The following is a 19,062-nucleotide window of genomic DNA, read 5'->3' as shown; positions in this document are numbered from 1 at the left end:
GTGTGGGATCCTCACAAAGTTTACAAATCTCAAGACTAATAAGAGCAGGCAGGAAATAATCGGAATACAATGTAGTAATGAATATATGGTTTGACATGGCACACAGTGTTCATTAGAAATCTGTTTATCAGAACCAAAACTTTTGAAAAAATATGGGGCAGGTGGGTGGCTAGCCGCTAACCTTTACCCCAGGGTAGATACATTGTTATATACTACTCTTGGTCATGCTATGCATTTCACCATCTTAGCACATCTGGTTGCCTTTTAAAATGGGAGAATTGAATGTTGGTCATTTCTCGTAATCTTGCACTTCATAACCACAAGAGACATGTGATTTGATATCTGTTTATTGAATGTTCAAGCGTATTACCTGTTTATGCACAACTATGAATCACCAAAGTCTTTCTTTTGGATGTATATCTTTAAAGAAAAAGAAATCAATTTATTAAGTATTCAGAGGCTCCCCTGGATTTGATACGATCTCTTCTTCATTCGATAGATGGAAGCTGCAGACAAGGATGGCGCATCAATCTGGGGGTTGAAGGGTCATAGTAGATCCCGACCTCCCATCACTACCAACACCCAGTGCAGGCCGCGTTGGCACAGATCTCACACTCGTCCATACTGCCACAGATTCTAGCTGAAGGTCAAAAACACAAGACGTCACAGTTAGGAGCGCCACAGATAACGACATCAGCTGAGTTACAGGTGAAGAATTCAAGAAAATACAGTTTCCTCTCTTTATAATGTCCCCTGGGATGTATTTTTAGAGAATAATGAGTATGAAGCTGTCCAGGTTACACCAAATGTCATTGAGTGGAACGGGGAGAAAGCGGAGCGAGAGAAGTGTACAAGACTGAGGCGGTGGAACAGAAAGCGTTTGGGGTGGGAGAATAGAGGAGGGTGAAGGAAAAGGGTGGCAGTAGAAAGAAGTAAGGGGACCATAGAGAAGAGGATGCAGGAATGGGGCGGCAGTAAAATTATGAGTAAATAGTGCAGGAATGGGCAGCAGTCGACAGGTTTGTGAAGCAGAGGGGGAAGAAGTGGAAAGGATGCAGGCAGTAAAGTTGAAGGTGCAGAAATGGTGAGAACAGTAGAGAGGAGGGTGCCAGTATGGGGGGGGGACTGTAGAGAGGAGGGAGCCAGTATGGGGGGGGCAGTAGAGAGGAGGGTGCCAGTATGGGGGGGGGACTGTAGAGAGGAGGGTGTGGGTACAGTGAGGGCAGTACTGAGGAGTGACTCTGTACAGGCAGAACGTTTCGGTAGAAGTACAGCTGCCTCGGGTGTGAATGTGCTGCATTTAATGACCCAGACTATCCACATGTGGAATGTCTACTGAAATATAGACACACAGAGTGACTTTCCTGCCCCCCCCTCCCCCCAGCAATCTCAGGTCATATATGTCTCTGTGGTTTGGGAGTCAGGTGTGGCCCATAGACCGGGCACCAAAAGTCATACTGCTGCTGTTCATTATTCACTAGAGGGAAGGAGCCCCGCATTACCGAGTTCTCCAAATGTCTTTGTGATCTCTTTGGTGTCGGTGTCGTGGCACACTTCCTGTAATTCACTCGGCAGCTCCTTGTTTCCACACATTTGCTGTTCGATTTGGTGACTTGGGTCAGCCACCACGTGACTCTTCTCCATCATGTGTTTGTACTGCTTCACGGCCTCCAGAGAAAAAGTGTGACTTCCGACCTACAATATAGAGAGCCATCATTACAGAGAGACCTCCGACCTACAATATAGAGAGCCATCACTACCGAGTGATCTCCGACCTTCAATATAGAGAGCAATCATTACCGAGTTATCTCCGACCTACAATATAGAGAGCCATCATTACCGAGTGATCTCCAACCTACAATATAGAGAGCCATCATTACCGAGTGAACTCTGACCTACAATATAGAGAGCCATCATTACCGAGTGACCTCCGACCTACAATATAGAAAGCCATCATTACTGAGTGATCTCCGACCTACAATATAGAGAGCCATCATTACCGAGTGACCTCCGATCTACAATATAGAGAGCCACCATTACCGAGTGATCTCCAACCTACAATATAGAGAGCCATCATTACCGAGTGATCTCCAACCTACAATATAGAGAGCCACCATTACCGAGTGATCTCCAACCTACAATATAGAGAGCCATCATTACAGAGTGATCTCCGACCTACAATATAGAGAGCCACCATTACCGAGTGATCTCCAACCTACAATATAGAGAGCCATCATTACCGAGTGAACTCCGACCTACAATATAGAGAGCCACCATTACCGAGTGATCTCCGACCTACAATATAGAGAGCCATCATTACAGAGTGATCTCCGACCTACAATATAGAGAGCCATCATTACCGAGTGACCTCCGACCTACAATATAGAAAGCCATCATTACCGAGTGATCTCCGACCTACAATATAGAGAGCCATCATTACCGAGTGACCTCCGATCTACAATATAGAGAGCCACCATTACCGAGTGATCTCCAACCTACAATATAGAGAGCCATCATTACCGAGTGATCTCCGACCTACAATATAGAGAGCCACCATTACCGAGTGATCTCCAACCTACAATATAGAGAGCCATCATTACAGAGTGATCTCCGACCTACAATATAGAGAGCCACCATTACCGAGTGATCTCCAACCTACAATATAGAGAGCCATCATTACCGAGTGAACTCCGACCTACAATATAGAGAGCCACCATTATCGAGTGATCTCCAACCTACAATATAGAGAGCCATCATTACCGAGTGATCTCCGACCTACAATATAGAGAGCCACCATTACCGAGTGATCTCCAACCTACAATATAGAGAGCCATTACCGAGTGATCTCCGACCTACAATATATACAGAGCCATCATTACCGAGTGACCTCCGATCTACAATATAGAGAGCCATCATTACCGAGTGATCTCCGACCTACAATATAGAGAACCATCATTACTGAGTGACCTCTGACCTACAATATATAGAGCCATCACTACCGAGTGACCTCCGATCTTCAATATAGAGAGCCATCATTACCGAGTTATCTCCGACCTACAATATAGAGAGCCATCATTACCAAGTGACCTCCAACCTACAATATAGAGAGCCATCATTACCGAGTGATCTCCGACCTTCAATATAGAGAGCCATCATTACGGAGTTATCTCCGACCTACAATATAGAGAGCCATCATTACCAAGTGACCTCCAACCTACAATATAGAGAGCCACCATTACCGAGTGACTTCCGACCTACAATATAGAGAGCCATCATTACCGAGTGATCTCCGACCTACAATATAGAGAACCATCATTACTGAGTGACCTCTGACCTACAATATATAGAGCCATCACTACCGAGTGACCTCCGATCTTCAATATAGAGAGCCATCATTACCGAGTTATCTCCGACCTACAATATAGAGAGCCATCATTACCAAGTGACCTCCAACCTACAATATAGAGAGCCATCATTACCGAGTGATCTCCGACCTTCAATATAGAGAGCCATCATTACGGAGTTATCTCCGACCTACAATATAGAGAGCCATCATTACCAAGTGACCTCCAACCTACAATATAGAGAGCCATCACTACCGAGTGACTTCCGACCTACAATATAGAGAGCCATCATTACTGAGTGATCTCCAACCTACTATATAGAGAGCCATCATTACCGAGTGATCTCCAACCTACAATATAGAGAGCCATCATTACTGAGTGATCTCCAACCTACAATATAGAGAGCCATCATTACCGAGTGACCTACAATATAGAGCTATCATTACCGAGTGATCTCTGACCTACAATATAGAGAGCCATCACTACCAAGTGATCTCCAACCTACAATATAGAGAGCCATCATTACGAGTGATCTCCAACCTACAGTATAGAGAGCCATCATTACCAACCTACAATATAGAGAGCCATCACTACTGAGTGATCTCCGACCTACAATATAGAGAGCCACCATTACCGAGTGATCTCCAACCTACAATATAGAGAGCCATTACCGAGTGATCTCCGACCTACAATATATACAGAGCCATCATTACCGAGTGACCTCCGATCTACAATATAGAGAGCCATCATTACCGAGTGATCTCCGACCTACAATATAGAGAACCATCATTACTGAGTGACCTCTGACCTACAATATATAGAGCCATCACTACCGAGTGACCTCCGATCTTCAATATAGAGAGCCATCATTACCGAGTTATCTCCGACCTACAATATAGAGAGCCATCATTACCAAGTGACCTCCAACCTACAATATAGAGAGCCATCATTACCGAGTGATCTCCGACCTTCAATATAGAGAGCCATCATTACGGAGTTATCTCCGACCTACAATATAGAGAGCCATCATTACCAAGTGACCTCCAACCTACAATATAGAGAGCCACCATTACCGAGTGACTTCCGACCTACAATATAGAGAGCCATCATTACCGAGTGATCTCCGACCTACAATATAGAGAACCATCATTACTGAGTGACCTCTGACCTACAATATATAGAGCCATCACTACCGAGTGACCTCCGATCTTCAATATAGAGAGCCATCATTACCGAGTTATCTCCGACCTACAATATAGAGAGCCATCATTACCAAGTGACCTCCAACCTACAATATAGAGAGCCATCATTACCGAGTGATCTCCGACCTTCAATATAGAGAGCCATCATTACGGAGTTATCTCCGACCTACAATATAGAGAGCCATCATTACCAAGTGACCTCCAACCTACAATATAGAGAGCCATCACTACCGAGTGACTTCCGACCTACAATATAGAGAGCCATCATTACTGAGTGATCTCCAACCTACTATATAGAGAGCCATCATTACCGAGTGATCTCCAACCTACAATATAGAGAGCCATCATTACTGAGTGATCTCCAACCTACAATATAGAGAGCCATCATTACCGAGTGACCTACAATATAGAGCTATCATTACCGAGTGATCTCTGACCTACAATATAGAGAGCCATCACTACCAAGTGATCTCCAACCTACAATATAGAGAGCCATCATTACGAGTGATCTCCAACCTACAGTATAGAGAGCCATCATTACCAACCTACAATATAGAGAGCCATCACTACTGAGTGATCTCCGACCTACAATATAGAGAGCCACCATTACCGAGTGATCTCCAACCTACAATATAGAGAGCCATTACCGAGTGATCTCCGACCTACAATATATACAGAGCCATCATTACCGAGTGACCTCCGATCTACAATATAGAGAGCCATCATTACCGAGTGATCTCCGACCTACAATATAGAGTGCCATCATTACTGAGAGACCTCTGACCTACAATTTATAGAGCCATCACTACCGAGTGACCTCCGATCTTCAATATAGAGAGCCATCATTACCGAGTTATCTCCGACCTACAATATAGAGAGCCATCATTACCAAGTGACCTCCAACCTACAATATAGAGAGCCATCATTACCGAGTGATCTCCGACCTTCAATATAGAGAGCCATCATTACGGAGTTATCTCCGACCTACAATATAGAGAGCCATCATTACCAAGTGACCTCCAACCTACAATATAGAGAGCCACCATTACCGAGTGACTTCCGACCTACAATATAGAGAGCCATCATTACCGAGTGATCTCCGACCTACAATATAGAGAACCATCATTACTGAGTGACCTCTGACCTACAATATATAGAGCCATCACTACCGAGTGACCTCCGATCTTCAATATAGAGAGCCATCATTACCGAGTTATCTCCGACCTACAATATAGAGAGCCATCATTACCAAGTGACCTCCAACCTACAATATAGAGAGCCATCATTACCGAGTGATCTCCGACCTTCAATATAGAGAGCCATCATTACGGAGTTATCTCCGACCTACAATATAGAGAGCCATCATTACCAAGTGACCTCCAACCTACAATATAGAGAGCCATCACTACCGAGTGACTTCCGACCTACAATATAGAGAGCCATCATTACTGAGTGATCTCCAACCTACTATATAGAGAGCCATCATTACCGAGTGATCTCCAACCTACAATATAGAGAGCCATCATTACTGAGTGATCTCCAACCTACAATATAGAGAGCCATCATTACCGAGTGACCTACAATATAGAGCTATCATTACCGAGTGATCTCTGACCTACAATATAGAGAGCCATCACTACCAAGTGATCTCCAACCTACAATATAGAGAGCCATCATTACGAGTGATCTCCAACCTACAGTATAGAGAGCCATCATTACCAACCTACAATATAGAGAGCCATCACTACTGAGTGATCTCCAACCTATAATATAGAGAGCCATCATTACCAAGTGACCTCCGACCTACAATATAGAGAGCCATCACTACCGAGTGATCTCCAACCTACAATATAGAGACCCATCATCACCGTGAGATCTCCGAACTACAATATAGAGAACCGTCATTATCGAGGGATCTCCAACTTATAATATAGAGAGCCATCATTACCGAATGACTTCCAAACTACAATATAGAAAGCCATCATTACTAAGTGATCTCCGACCTACAATATAGAGAGCCATCATTACCGAGTGATATAGGAGATGGTCAGAGACTGGGGACATGCCATAGGAGATGGTCGGAGACTGGGGACATGCCATAGGAAATGGTCAGAGACTGGGGACATGCCATAGGAGATGGTCAGAGACTGGTGACATGCCATAGGAGATGGTCAGAGACTGTGATCCTACCATAGGAAATGGTCAGAGACTATTAGCATGATAAAGGAGATGGTCAGAGACTGGACATGCTGCAAGAGATGGTCAAAGACTGCGGACGTACTATAGGAGATGATCAGAGACTGAGGACATGATATAGGGGATGGTCGGAGACTTAGGACATGTTATAGGAGAGGGTCAGAGACTGGGGACATGCCTTAGGAGATGGTCAGAGACTGGGGACATGCCTTAGGAGATGGTCAGAGACTGGTGACATGCCATAGGAGATGGTCAGAGACTATGGGAATGCTATAGGAGATGGTCAGAGACTGTGATCCTACCATAGGAAATGGTCAGAGACTATTAGCATGATATAGGAGATGGTCAGAGACTGTGGACATGCTGCAGGAGATGGTCAAAGACTGCGGACATACAATAGGAGATGGGCAGAGACCGAGTACATGATATAGGGAGATGATCAGAGACTTGGCACATGTCATAGGAGATGGTTAGAGACTGGGAACATGCCATATGACATGGGTCTTCAAACTATGGCCCTCCAGTTGTTCAGGAACTACAACTGCCATCATGCCTAGTCATGTCTGTGAATGTCAGAGTTTTACAATGCCTCATGCTATGTGTAGTTTTGCAACAGCTAGAGGGCCGTAGTTTGAGGATCCCTGCCATAGGAGATGGTCAGAGACTGGGGACATGCCATATGAGATGGTCAGAGACTGGGGACATGCCATATGAGATGGTCAGAGACTGGGGACATGCCATATGAGATGGTCAGAGACTATGGGCATGCTATAAGAGACGGTCAGAGACTGGGGACATGTCATAGGAGATGATCAGAGACTGGGGACATGCCATATGAGATGGTCAGAGACTATGGGCATGCTATAAGAGACAGTCAGAGACTGGGGACATGTCATAGGAGATGATCAGAGACTGGGGACATGCCATATGAGATGGTCAGAGACTATGGGCATGCTATAAGAGACGGTCAGAGACTGGGGAAATGTCATAGGAGATGATCAGAGACTATGGGCATGCTATAAGAGACGGTCAGAGACTGGGGACATGTCATAGGAGATGATCAGAGACTGGTGACATGTCATAGGAGAAGGTCAGAGACTATGGGCATGCTATAAGAGACGGTCAGAGACTGGGGACATGTCATAGGAGATGATCAGAGACTGGTGACATGTCATAGGAGAAGGTCAGAGACTATGGGCATGATATAGGAGACGGTCAGAGACTGGGGACATGCCTTAGGAGATGATCAGAGACTGGTGACATGTCATAGGAGAAGGTCAGAGACTATGGGCATGATATAGGAGACGGTCAGAGACTGGGGACATGTCATAGGAGAAGGTCAGAGACTATGGGCATGCTATAGGAGACGGTCAGAGACTGGGGACATGTCATAGGAGAAGGTCAGAGACTATGGGCATGCTATAGGAGACGGTCAGAGACTGGGGACATGCCTTAGGAGATGGGGACTAGGGACGTAATAAAGGAGTTGAGAGAGAAGCTTGCCGAGACCATCATAGACTGGAGATGATGAAACAGATGGAGATCCTCGCTATCACAGGGCAATAGGAAAACACAAATGACTGTATGCAGAGGCTCTGAGGGCTGCACGAAAATGCCAGAGAGCCACATGTTGGGCACCAAGGGTCTAAGCTGCACCTCACACTATAATAACAAGACAACATCTGATTGGACATTGAAGGTGTCAGTCTTTATGGACAGTTTTTCCTGTAAATCCCATCTAACAATTTACATTAATAATAGAAGATTAAGCCCCATTCACACCAGTGCAGCTTTGAGATCGCACTACTTCAGCACGATTTCAAAGTTGCAGATCAGTGCGATTTGGACCTCTAATTTCACTGCGACTTGTGACTTCATTTAACAGAAGTCAGTGCAATCGAAATAAAGTAGTGCAGGAACCTTTTTCAAAGTTGCCACGGCTTGAGTTGCAACAATTTGGGTGGGGCTTGTCATGCGGTACTGTCAACAGAACATCTTCTTTTCATATAACCTTCCTCCCTCCCCCAATATTACTTCACAGATACAACGTGTACCCCTAATCTTCATGTAACCTTCCTCCCTCCCCCAATATTACTTCACAGATACAACACGTACCCCTAATCTTCATGTGACCTTCCTCCCTCCCCCAATATTACTTCACAGATACAACATGTACCCATCTCTGTTTTGCATTAGCGGTTGAGCGTGAAGTATTTTGATATCTGGGGAGCAGAACTGACTTACTTTTGGATTCCACCCAAAAGTAAACTTCAGTTGTGGGTGAAGCCTAGCAGTGATCTCTGGGTTTGTACAGATCGCTCGGGGTCTCGCCTTCATAGTCCCTGACCACCAGGCTGGGTGTTTCTGTACATTATAAAATTGGATAACGTTCTATAAAAGCAGATTGGGACCCCCTCACAACCTCTGCAGGGGAAAGAAGTACCAAGGTCTCCTGAGAAGAGAAGGAACCGTTGGTTGGTATAACTTTCCAGCATCCACCAGTAGGTGGTGGTGTGGATCTTACCTTGACAGTGATACAGTCCCCCAGGTAGAGGAGCCCGAGAAGACACAGAAGTCTGGTCCACATCTTGAGGTCCTGAGAAGGTTCTTCTGCTGGACTCCAGTGTCGGGTTTTTATACTTTGTGTGGAATCAGGAAGAAGCCTCTCCTCCTATCACTGGTTGCAGTGGGACTTGGCACCCTGGGAGGTAACCATAAAACTTTACTATCTCTGATAGATGGGATGACTTTTATCAGTATCGCTGTCTATTGACTGAACAGGAGCCAAGAATAAACAACGCTTGTGTGAGAGAATCTCCTGAACAAATATCAGAACATCTTCCCATGTTTGTAGTCCAGAATAGGCAAGTAATGTTTAAACTGGCTCAGTGTTTCTGGTAGGATAGGCGATGCTGGTGGACCCACAGCATTCAGAAAGGATTCAGGCCAGACTGTTATGATGTGTGCCTAGACCATCTTCTAACAAACACATGCTTATATATTCCTATTGTAGGATTTATAGGGTTACAATGACCTTCTTTGTGTAAGAAACCATCCACATGTTTGTATTGTTACATTTCTTCTTCTGTTTTCTTTTTCCTGGCTGAAAAAGGCAGAAAAGAATGGAATCGGGAAGCCTGTGTTTTGCTGAATGCACGATATATAATTTTTTTGTGGAGTAGACACCTGCTTTGGCAAGGAACTCTATCTATGTATCCATGGTTGGTGGCTGCGGTGGGTAGGCATTGAGCAGTGGATGGGTTTTAGTCCTTGGCGGCTGTCCGGGCAGGCATTTTGTTAGTGGTTCGGTTCCAGTTTTCGGGGGTTGCGGTGGGCAGGCATTGGGCAGTGGATGGGTTCCAGTCTTTGGTTTCTGCGATGGGCAGGCTTTGGGCAGTGGATGGGTTCCAGTCTCTGGTGGCTGCAGCAGGCAGGCATTGGGCAGTGGATAAGTTCGGTCTCTGGTGGCTGTGATGGGCAAGCAGCGGCAGGCATTGGGCAGTGGTTAGGTCCAGTCTTTGGTAGCTGCAGCAGGCAGGCATTAGGCAGTGGATAGGTTACAGTCTTTGGTGGCTCCAGCGGGCAGGCATCGGGCAGTGGATAGATTCCAGTCTTTGGTGGCTGTGGTGGGCAGGCATTGGGCAATGGATGGGTTCCAGTCTTTGGTGGCTTTGGTGGGCAGGCATTGGGCAGTGGATGGGTTCCAGTATCTGGTGACTGCAGCGGGCAGGCATTGGGCAGTTGATAGGTTCCAGTCTGGTGGCTGTGGCGGGCAGGCATTGGGTAGTGGATAGGTTTCAGTCTCTGTAGATAGGTCCAGTCTTTGGTAGCTACAGCAGGCAGACATTAGGCAGTGGATAGGTTCCAGTCTTTGGTGGCTGCAGCAGGCAAACATTAGGCAGTGGATAGGTTCCAGTCTCTGGTGGCTGCAGCGGGCAGGCATTGGGCAGTGGATAGTTTCCAGTCTCTGTGGCTGCAGCGAGCAGGCATTGGGCAGTGGATAGGTTCCAGTCTCTGGTGGCTGCAGCGGGCAGGCATTGGGCAGTGGATAGGTTCCAGTCTCTGGTGGCTGCAGCGGGCAGGCATTGGGCAGTGGATAGGTTCCAGTCTCTGGCTGCAGTGGGCAGGCATTGGGCAGTGGATAGGTTCCAGTCTCTGTGGCTGCAGCGGGCAGGCATTGGGCAGTGGATAGGTTCCAGTCTCTGGCTGCAGTGGGCAGGCATTGGGCAGTGGATAGGTTCCAGTCTCTGTGGCTGCAGCGGGCAGGCATTAGGCAGTGGATAGGTTCCAGTCTGGTGGCTGCAGTGGGCAGGCATTGGGAAGTGGATAGGTTCCAGTCTCTGTGGCTGCAGTGGGCAGGCATTGGGCAGTGGATAGGTTCCAGTCTCTATAGCTGCAGTGGGCAGGCATTGGGAAGTGGATAGGTTCTAGTCTCTGTGGCTGCAGCGGGCAGGCATTAGGCAGTGGATAGGTTCCAGTCTCTGTGGCTGCAGCGGGCAGGCATTGGGAAGTGGATAGGTTCCAGTCTCTGGTGGCTGCAGCGGGCAGGCATTGGAAAGTGGATAGGTTCCAGTCTCTGTGGCTGCAGCGGGCAGGCATTAGGTAGTGGATAGGTTCCAGTCTCTGGTGGCTGCAGCGGGCAGGCATTGGGAAGTGGATAGGTTCCAGTCTCTGGTGGCTGCAGAGGCAGGCATTGGGCAGTGGATAGGTTCCAGTCTCTGTGGCTGCAGCGGGCAGGCATTAGGCAGTGGATAGGTTCCAGTCTCTGGTGGCTGCAGCGGGCAGGCATTGGGCAGTGGATAGGTTCCAGTCTCTGGTGGCTGCAGAGGCAGGCATTGGGCAGTGGATAGGTTCCAGTCTCTGTGGCTGCAGAGGCAGGCATTGGGCAGTGGATGGGTTCCAGCCATAAATGATGGATCTATTCATTAGTATCGGGCAGGGGGGGCAGAAAGTTGTCACTTATCCAGCTTTCGTTCATTTTGATAAAGGTCAGTCTCTCCACTCTTGCAGCAGACAGCTTTGTACATTTGGGGTGAATGGCGCCACCTACCTCGCGGAATACTCTTTCTGAGAGGACACTTGATGGTGGACAGGTGAGTAACTGGATGGCAAACTGAGCCAGCTCAGGCCACTGGTCCAGTTTGCACACCCAGTAGTTCATGGGGTCGTAGCTCAGGTTGTCTGGGACCAGGGAACAGTCCAGGTAGGAGGTGACCATCTTTTCGAAATGTTGCTTATATCTTTGGTTGGATGGCTCAGTGTGGGGTGGTGGCTGGAAAAAATTCTCCATCATGTCGAATAAACTGTAGTGGATGCTGCTGGTGCTACTGGTGCTGCTGATTTTGCTGAAGGTGTTGGAATGATGGGGCAGCGGGGAGCGGAGAGGGGCCTCTTCCTCAGGCAGAGGACTTATCGGTGTCTGCTCAGTGAAAGCTGCTGCAAGCAGGCTGCAGAGTGTAGACTGGTAATGCCTAAGTTTTGTTTCCCTTTCAGAAGCTTCAAAAAATTTCCCCATCTTGCTCTTATAGCGGGGGTCCAGAAGTGTGGCCACCCAATAGTCATCCCTCTGTTTAATATCCATAATATGCATGTCACTCTGCAAACAAGTCAGCATGTAGCTGGCCATACCTGCCAGTGTCTCTGAGCCCATAGCAGATTCATTCCTCGCCTCCCACTGGAATTCCTCATTGTGGGTATCGTCCTGGTCACCACTGGCACACCTGCTAGACAGGTGGTCAGCCTCATCCCCAACCGGCAATGACATTGCCTCCTCTTCCCCTTCTTTCAAAGGAATTGAAGGGCGAACTTTCTCTTCAGTCTTGGAATGTACGAAATGTTGACCTTCCTCATCGTCCTCCATTTCCTCCTGTGCAGAGCCCCCCCCAAACGTTTCCCCATCAGATACACGGCAGCCAGTCAGATCCTGAACTTCATCTTCTTCTTCCCCTTGCTGCATTAATGTCAGTGCCTTCTCTAGTATAAAGATGAGTGGGATGACATCGTTCAAGCCGCAGTTCTCCCGACTGACAAACCTGGTGGCCTCTTCAAAGGGCTTTAGAAGGTGACACACATCCCTGATCATCTGCCATTGGCCGGCATCAAACAAGCACACGTTGACTACGTTGGTGCCATGGTGCATCATGTAGTCATCTACTGCTTTGCGTTGCTCATAGAGTCGGTCCAGCATCTGCAGGGTGGAATTCCATTGCATGGGGATGTCGCAGATAAGCTTGTGAAAAGGGAGGCCGTTCTGTCTCTGCAAGTCCAAGAGAGCGTTTTTTGCAGCGTAAGATCTGCTGAAATGGGAGCAGACTTTCCTGGCCATGCCCAAGACATTTTCCAAACCGGGATAGTTTGTGAGAAATGAATGCACCGCTGAGTTTAGGATGTGAGTGAAGCTGGGGGAATTTTTCAGTTTCCCCATGCGCAGTGCAGTGGCTATGCTCTTGGAATTGTCACTGACCACATTGCCCACATGAAGAAGGTGGGGGGAAAACCAACGGGCAATCTGTTGGTTGATACATGCCAGCAACTCGCCCGCTGTGTGACTTCTGTCCCCTAGGCTCATGAGGTGCAATATGGCACGGCAGCGCTTCACCTTGCAGGTATGATAAGGAGGAAGACAAGTACTTGCTGGCTGTTTTGCTGTTGGAGATTGGGATTGGTCCTCTGAAGAAGATATGGAAGACAGGGACAAACGTCTCGTCTCAGAGCTTGACCTGGCCATTCGTGGTGGTGCTACCAGCTCCACCTCCTGCCCCTGTGAACACGATGCATTGTCACTGCTAGTTACTAAGTTGACCCAATGGGCTGTGAAAGCCAAGTACTGTTCTTGACTGTGGCTGCTGCTCCAGATTTCGGCAGTGGCGTGCACCGAGCTGCAAAGGGAGAAATCGAGGGAATGGGCGACGTTCTTGGTGACGTGAGCGTAGAGGGCAGGGATAGCCTTGTTAGAGAAGTAGTGGCTGCTTGGTATCCTCCACCGAGGCTGAGCACACTCCATGAGTTTCTGAAAAGAGTTGGAATCCACTAGCTGGTACGGCAGCGACTGCATCACCAGCAGTCTGGCTAGGTGAGCATTGAGTTGGCATACTAGCGGATGATTGGCAGCGTGTTTCTGTTTCCGTTCCAGACACTCCGCAATGGATGGTTGGTGACTGTAGGGAGGTGGAGGAGAAGGGTTATGCTCTTGCTGCTGGTGGGAGTGAGGCTGGCTGTGCATAGCCAAAGAGCCACTGTGCTCCAATTTTCTTTTAGTACCGGCTGTGTCTCCTTCTTCATCATCGCTACAACAGACGGCGGAGTCTTCCTGCCCCGAAGAGGCCTGGGCGCTGTGGGTAACAGCGGCAGCGGCAAACGATGAGGATGATGATGATGCTCTCTGGGTCTTGGCTTGAAAACTGGACTGATGACGAGGAGGAAGGACTTGGCGTTGTTGGCCACTGCACATCTCCCATAGGATGGTATGATGGCGTCGCATGTGCTGTATGAGCGCCGAAGTTCCCAAATGGGTCCCCGGACGGCCCCGGCTTAGCCTCTGCTCACATAAGTTGCATACGGCAACAGACACGTCTTCCGGGGACGTGGAGAAAAATTGCCAAACTGCCGAACCCCGTGCAGGACCACTGCCACTCCCTGATGTGCCATGGCTGGAACTTGTCCTGAGTCTGGCCCCCTGAGAGCGAGAGGCGAGGGCAGCATCACCGCTTCCAGAGCCTCGCATTGGTGTCATGGGGGTCACTCCAGCACAGAACCCTGACACTTTCTTCTTCTTCGGGAAGGAGGAGGAGGGGAGGTTGGGATCTCTGTCAATTGGCAGCTCCCGGCAAGCTTCAGGCAAACACCATCAGCACACACTACACTGATTGCCAAGTGTAATCCCAGGCTTGTCCCTCCACCAATCGCAGGCTGAGTGTAATCCCAGACCCGCCCCTCCACCAATCACAGTCTAGATGTCTCTGCACTCTGGGCAGTGGATTAACACAGCTATGGAAGTGTCTGCGGTGATGGGCTCCAGCAGCCATTTTGGGGGTGCTAGTAATATAAGTAACATCTGGACTATGAAGGGGAGGGGGGGATACAGAGAAAAGCTGAGAGTGGGGGGTGAGCGGACCGGGGAAGGGGCAGAGGAAGTCATATGAATTGTTAGGAGGATACGGTGATTGGAGCCGTACAAAACAGTTCAGTGCTGGACGTGATTCCTTCTTATTTGCACGAAAGCTGGTCATAGATGGTAGAATTTCAAGTGAAAATTCTTGGGAAAAGAAGGTTCTAAGAAAGTTTTTTTCGTTTTTCTAATCATCAGTGCGATTAGAATGACGAAGGAGCAGATTGTAAATCTTTGTCGAACGAACTTTTAACAGAGAATATGGTTTTCGTTCGGTAAAATCTTTCCATTCTTTCCAAAATCAAATGTGAAAAGCAAACACAATCATTTAAAGGACAAGCGAATGTTCTGAGAATTGTTTGTACGAATTTTTGTATATAAAGAAGAATATTTGTTTGAATATCTATCCATCTATGGCCAGCTTAACATTTACGTATTCAGGACAAGCTTTCGGGATGTTCCCTTCTTCCCGGTACAAGCAGTGCTGAGCACAGTCCCCAACAGTTTCTTCTAGCCCTCTCTGGTAATATAGGGAAGTCTAAAGAAAGACAAATGTCAACTAAAGCCTCATGTACTATGGCAGCAATCTCCTCCACCATGGCAGCGATCTCCTCCACCATGGCAGCAATCTCCTCCACCATGGCAGCAATCTCCTCCACCATGGCAGCAATCTCCTCCACCATGGCAGCAATCTCCTCCACCATGGCAGCAATCTCCTCCACCATGACAGTGATCTCCTCCACCATGGCAGAAATCTCCTCCACCATGGCAGAAATCTCCTCCACCATGGCAGAAATCTCCTCCACCATGGCAGAAATCTCCTCCACCATGGCAGAAATCTCTTCCACCATGGCAGAAATCTCTTCCACCATGGCAGAAATCTCGTCCACCATGGCAGCGATCTCTTCCACCATGGCAGCAATCTCCTCCACCATGGCAGCAATCTCTTCCACCATGACAGTGATCTCGTCCACCATGGCAGCAATCTCCTCCACCATGGCAGCAATCTCCACCACCATGGCAGCAATCTCTTCCACCATGACAGTGATCTCCTCCACCATGGCAGCAATCTCCTCCACCATGGCAGCAATCTCTTCCACCATGACAGTGATCTCGTCCACCATGGCAGCAATCTCCTCCACCATGGCAGCAATCTCCACCACCATGGCAGCGATCTCCTCCACCATGGCAGCAATCTCCTCCACCATGGCAGCGATCTCCTCCACCATGGCAGCAATCTCCTCCACCATGGCAGCAATCTCTTCCACCATGACAGTGATCTCCTCCACCATGTCAGCGATCTCCTCCACCATGGCAGCAATCTCCTCCACCATGGCAGAAATCTCCTCCACCATGGCAGAAATCTCTTCCACCATGACAGTGATCTCGTCCACCATGGCAGCGATCTCCTCCACCATGACAGTGATCTCGTCCACCATGGCAGTAATCTCGTCCACCATGGCAGCGATCTCGTCCAGCATGGCAGCGATCTCGTCCACCATGGCAGCAATCTCCACCACCATGGCAGAAATCTCCTCCACCATGGCAGTAATCTCGTCCACCATGGCAGCGATCTCGTCCAGCATGGCAGCGATCTCGTCCACCATGGCAGCGATCTCTTCCACCATGGCAGCAATCTCCTCCACCATGGCAGCAATCTCCTCCACCATGGCAGCGATCTCGTCCAGCATGGCAGCGATCTTGTCTTGTGTACTTAGTACATAGCCTTATGTAACATGACCACAGTCTTCTGAACATCTAGCAGAGATCCCTTCTATAGCCACCCTGCACACCTTCCCCAGTTGGTCCCACCCTGCACACCTTCCCCAGTTGGTCCCATCCTGCATACCCTCCCCAGTTGGTCCCATCCTGCACACCCTCCCCAGTTGGTCCCATCCTGCACACCCTCCCCAGTTGGTCCCATCCTGCACACCCTCCCCAGTTGGTCCCACCCTGCACACCCTCCTCAGTTGGTCCCACCCTGCACACCCTCCTCAGTTGGTCCCACCCTGCACACCCTCCCCAGTTGGTCCCACCCTGCACACCCTCCCCAGTTGGTCCCATCCTGCACACCCTCCTCAGTTGGTCCCACCCTGCACACCCTCCTCAGTTGGTCCCACCCTGCACACCCTCCCCAGTTGGTCCCATCCTGCACACCCTCCCCAGTTGGTCCCATCCTGCACACCCACCCCAGTTGGTCCCATCCTGCACACCCTCCTCAGTTGGTCCCACCCTGCACACCCTCCCCAGTTGGTCCCATCCTGCACACCCTCCTCAGTTGGTCCCATCCTGCACACCCTCCTCAGTTGGTCCCATCCTGCACACCCTCCTCAGTTGGTCCCATCCTGCACACCCTCCCCAGTTGGTCCCACCCTGCACACCCTCCCCAGTTGGTCCCATCCTGCACACCCTCCTCAGTTGGTCCCATCCTGCACACCCTCCTCAGTTGGTCCCACCCTGCACACCCTCCCCAGTTGGTCCCACCCTGCACACCCTCCTCAGTTGGTCCCATCCTGCACACCCCTTCCCAGTTGGTCCCATCCTGCACACCCCTTCCCAGTTGGTCCCATCCTGCACACCCTCCCCAGTTGGTCCCACCCTGCACACCCTCCCCAGTTGGTCCCATCCTGCACACCCTCCTCAGTTGGTCCCATCCTGCACACCCTCCCCAGTTGGTCCCATCCTGCACACCCTCCCCAGTTGGTCCCACCCTGCACACCCTCCTCAGTTGGTCCCATCCTGCACACCCCTTCCCAGTTGGTCCCATCCTGCACACCCTCCCCAGTTGGTCCCACCCTGCACACCCTCCTCAGTTGGTCCCATCCTGCACACCCTCCCCAGTTGGTCCCACCCTGCACACCCTCCTCAGTTGGTCCCATCCTGCACACCCCTTCCCAGTTGGTCCCATCCTGCACACCCTCCCCAGTTGGTCCCATCCTGCACACCCTCCTCAGTTGGTCCCATCCTGCACACCCCTTCCCAGTTGGTCCCATCCTGCACACCCTCCCCAGTTGGTCCCACCCTGCACACCCTCCTCAGTTGGTCCCATCCTGCACACCCTCCCCAGTTGGTCCCACCCTGCACACCCTCCCCAGTTGGTCCCATCCTGCACACCCCTTCCCTATTGGTCCCATCCTGCACACCCTCCCCAGTTGGTCCCATCCTGCACACCCTCCTCAGTTGGTCCCATCCTGCACACCCTCCCCAGTTGGTCCCACCCTGCACACCCTCCCCAGTTGGTCCCATCCTGCACACCCCTTCCCAGTTGGTCCCATCCTGCACACCCTCCCCAGTTGGTCTCACCCTGCACACCCTCCTCAGTCTCACCCTGCACACCCTCCCCAGTTGGTCCCACCCTGCACACCCTCCTCAGTTGGTCCCATCCTGCACACCCCTTCCCAGTTGGTCCCATCCTGCACACCCTCCCCAGTTGGTCCCATCCTGCACACCCTCCTCAGTTGGTCCCACCCTGCACACCCTCCTCAGTTGGTCCCATCCTGCACACCCTCCTTAGTTGGTCCCATCCTGCACACCCTCCCCAGTTGGTCTCACCCTACACACCCTCCTCAGTTGGTCCCACCCTGCACACCCTCCTCAGTTGGTCCCATCCTGCACACCCTCCCCAGTTGGTCCCATCCTGCACACCCTCCTTAGTTGGTCCCATCCTGCACACCCTCCCCAGTTGGTCTCACCCTACACACCCTCCTCAGTTGGTCCCACCCTGCACACCCTCCCCAGTTGGTCCCATCCTGCACACCCTCCTTAGTTGGTCCCATCCTGCACACCCTCCCCAGTTGGTCCCATCCTGCACACCCTCCTTAGTTGGTCCCATCCTGCACACCCTCCCCAGTTGGTCTCACCCTACACACCCTCCTCAGTTGGTCTTATCCTGCACACCCTCCTCAGTTGGTCTCACCCTACACACCCTACTCAGTTGGTCTCATCCTGCACACCCTCCTCAGTTGGTCTCATCCGGAACATGCTTTTTTTGAATAGGGTAAGGAAGGGTTAGAGCCTCTTTCAGGTCTTTATTTCTGCCTGTGTCCCCATTGGACAGATTTGCTTAATTCTCCCGAATGGTCACCAGTACATGTGTTTTCCTTTTACATAACTACAGCAGGTCCTGATTTCCATCACTGGAGCCTGGAAGTAGGAAATCTTCTCAGGCCTTTCAGATCGAACTGCCATAATAAACACAAACAGCCAGAATGAG

At 49.8% G+C, this 19,062-nt stretch overlaps 1 protein-coding gene across 1 annotated transcript; it reads right to left on the bottom strand.

Moving 5' to 3' along the window:
• Positions 1-329: 329 nt before the first annotated feature.
• On the bottom strand, positions 330-9,422 carry LOC143933060 (guanylin-like). Its single transcript, XM_077456023.1, has 3 exons — positions 9,267-9,422; positions 1,503-1,695; positions 330-640 (listed from the first exon to the last, which is right to left on the bottom strand). Exons 1-3 carry the CDS (start codon positions 9,327-9,329, stop codon positions 573-575), a joined length of 324 nt encoding a protein of 107 aa, XP_077312149.1. The 5' UTR covers positions 9,330-9,422; the 3' UTR covers positions 330-572.
• Between the last annotated feature and the right edge of the window lie 9,640 nt (positions 9,423-19,062).

The sequence above is a fragment of the Lithobates pipiens genome, unplaced genomic scaffold, assembly GCF_037356315.1.
Source record: "Lithobates pipiens isolate NorthernLeopardFrog02 unplaced genomic scaffold, aLitPip1_a1.2 Scaffold_27, whole genome shotgun sequence".
In the NCBI taxonomy this organism is placed as follows: Eukaryota; Metazoa; Chordata; class Amphibia; order Anura; family Ranidae; genus Lithobates; species Lithobates pipiens.
Note: the sequence above shows the minus strand (reverse complement) of the source record. Positions and strands in the feature narration are given on the sequence as shown.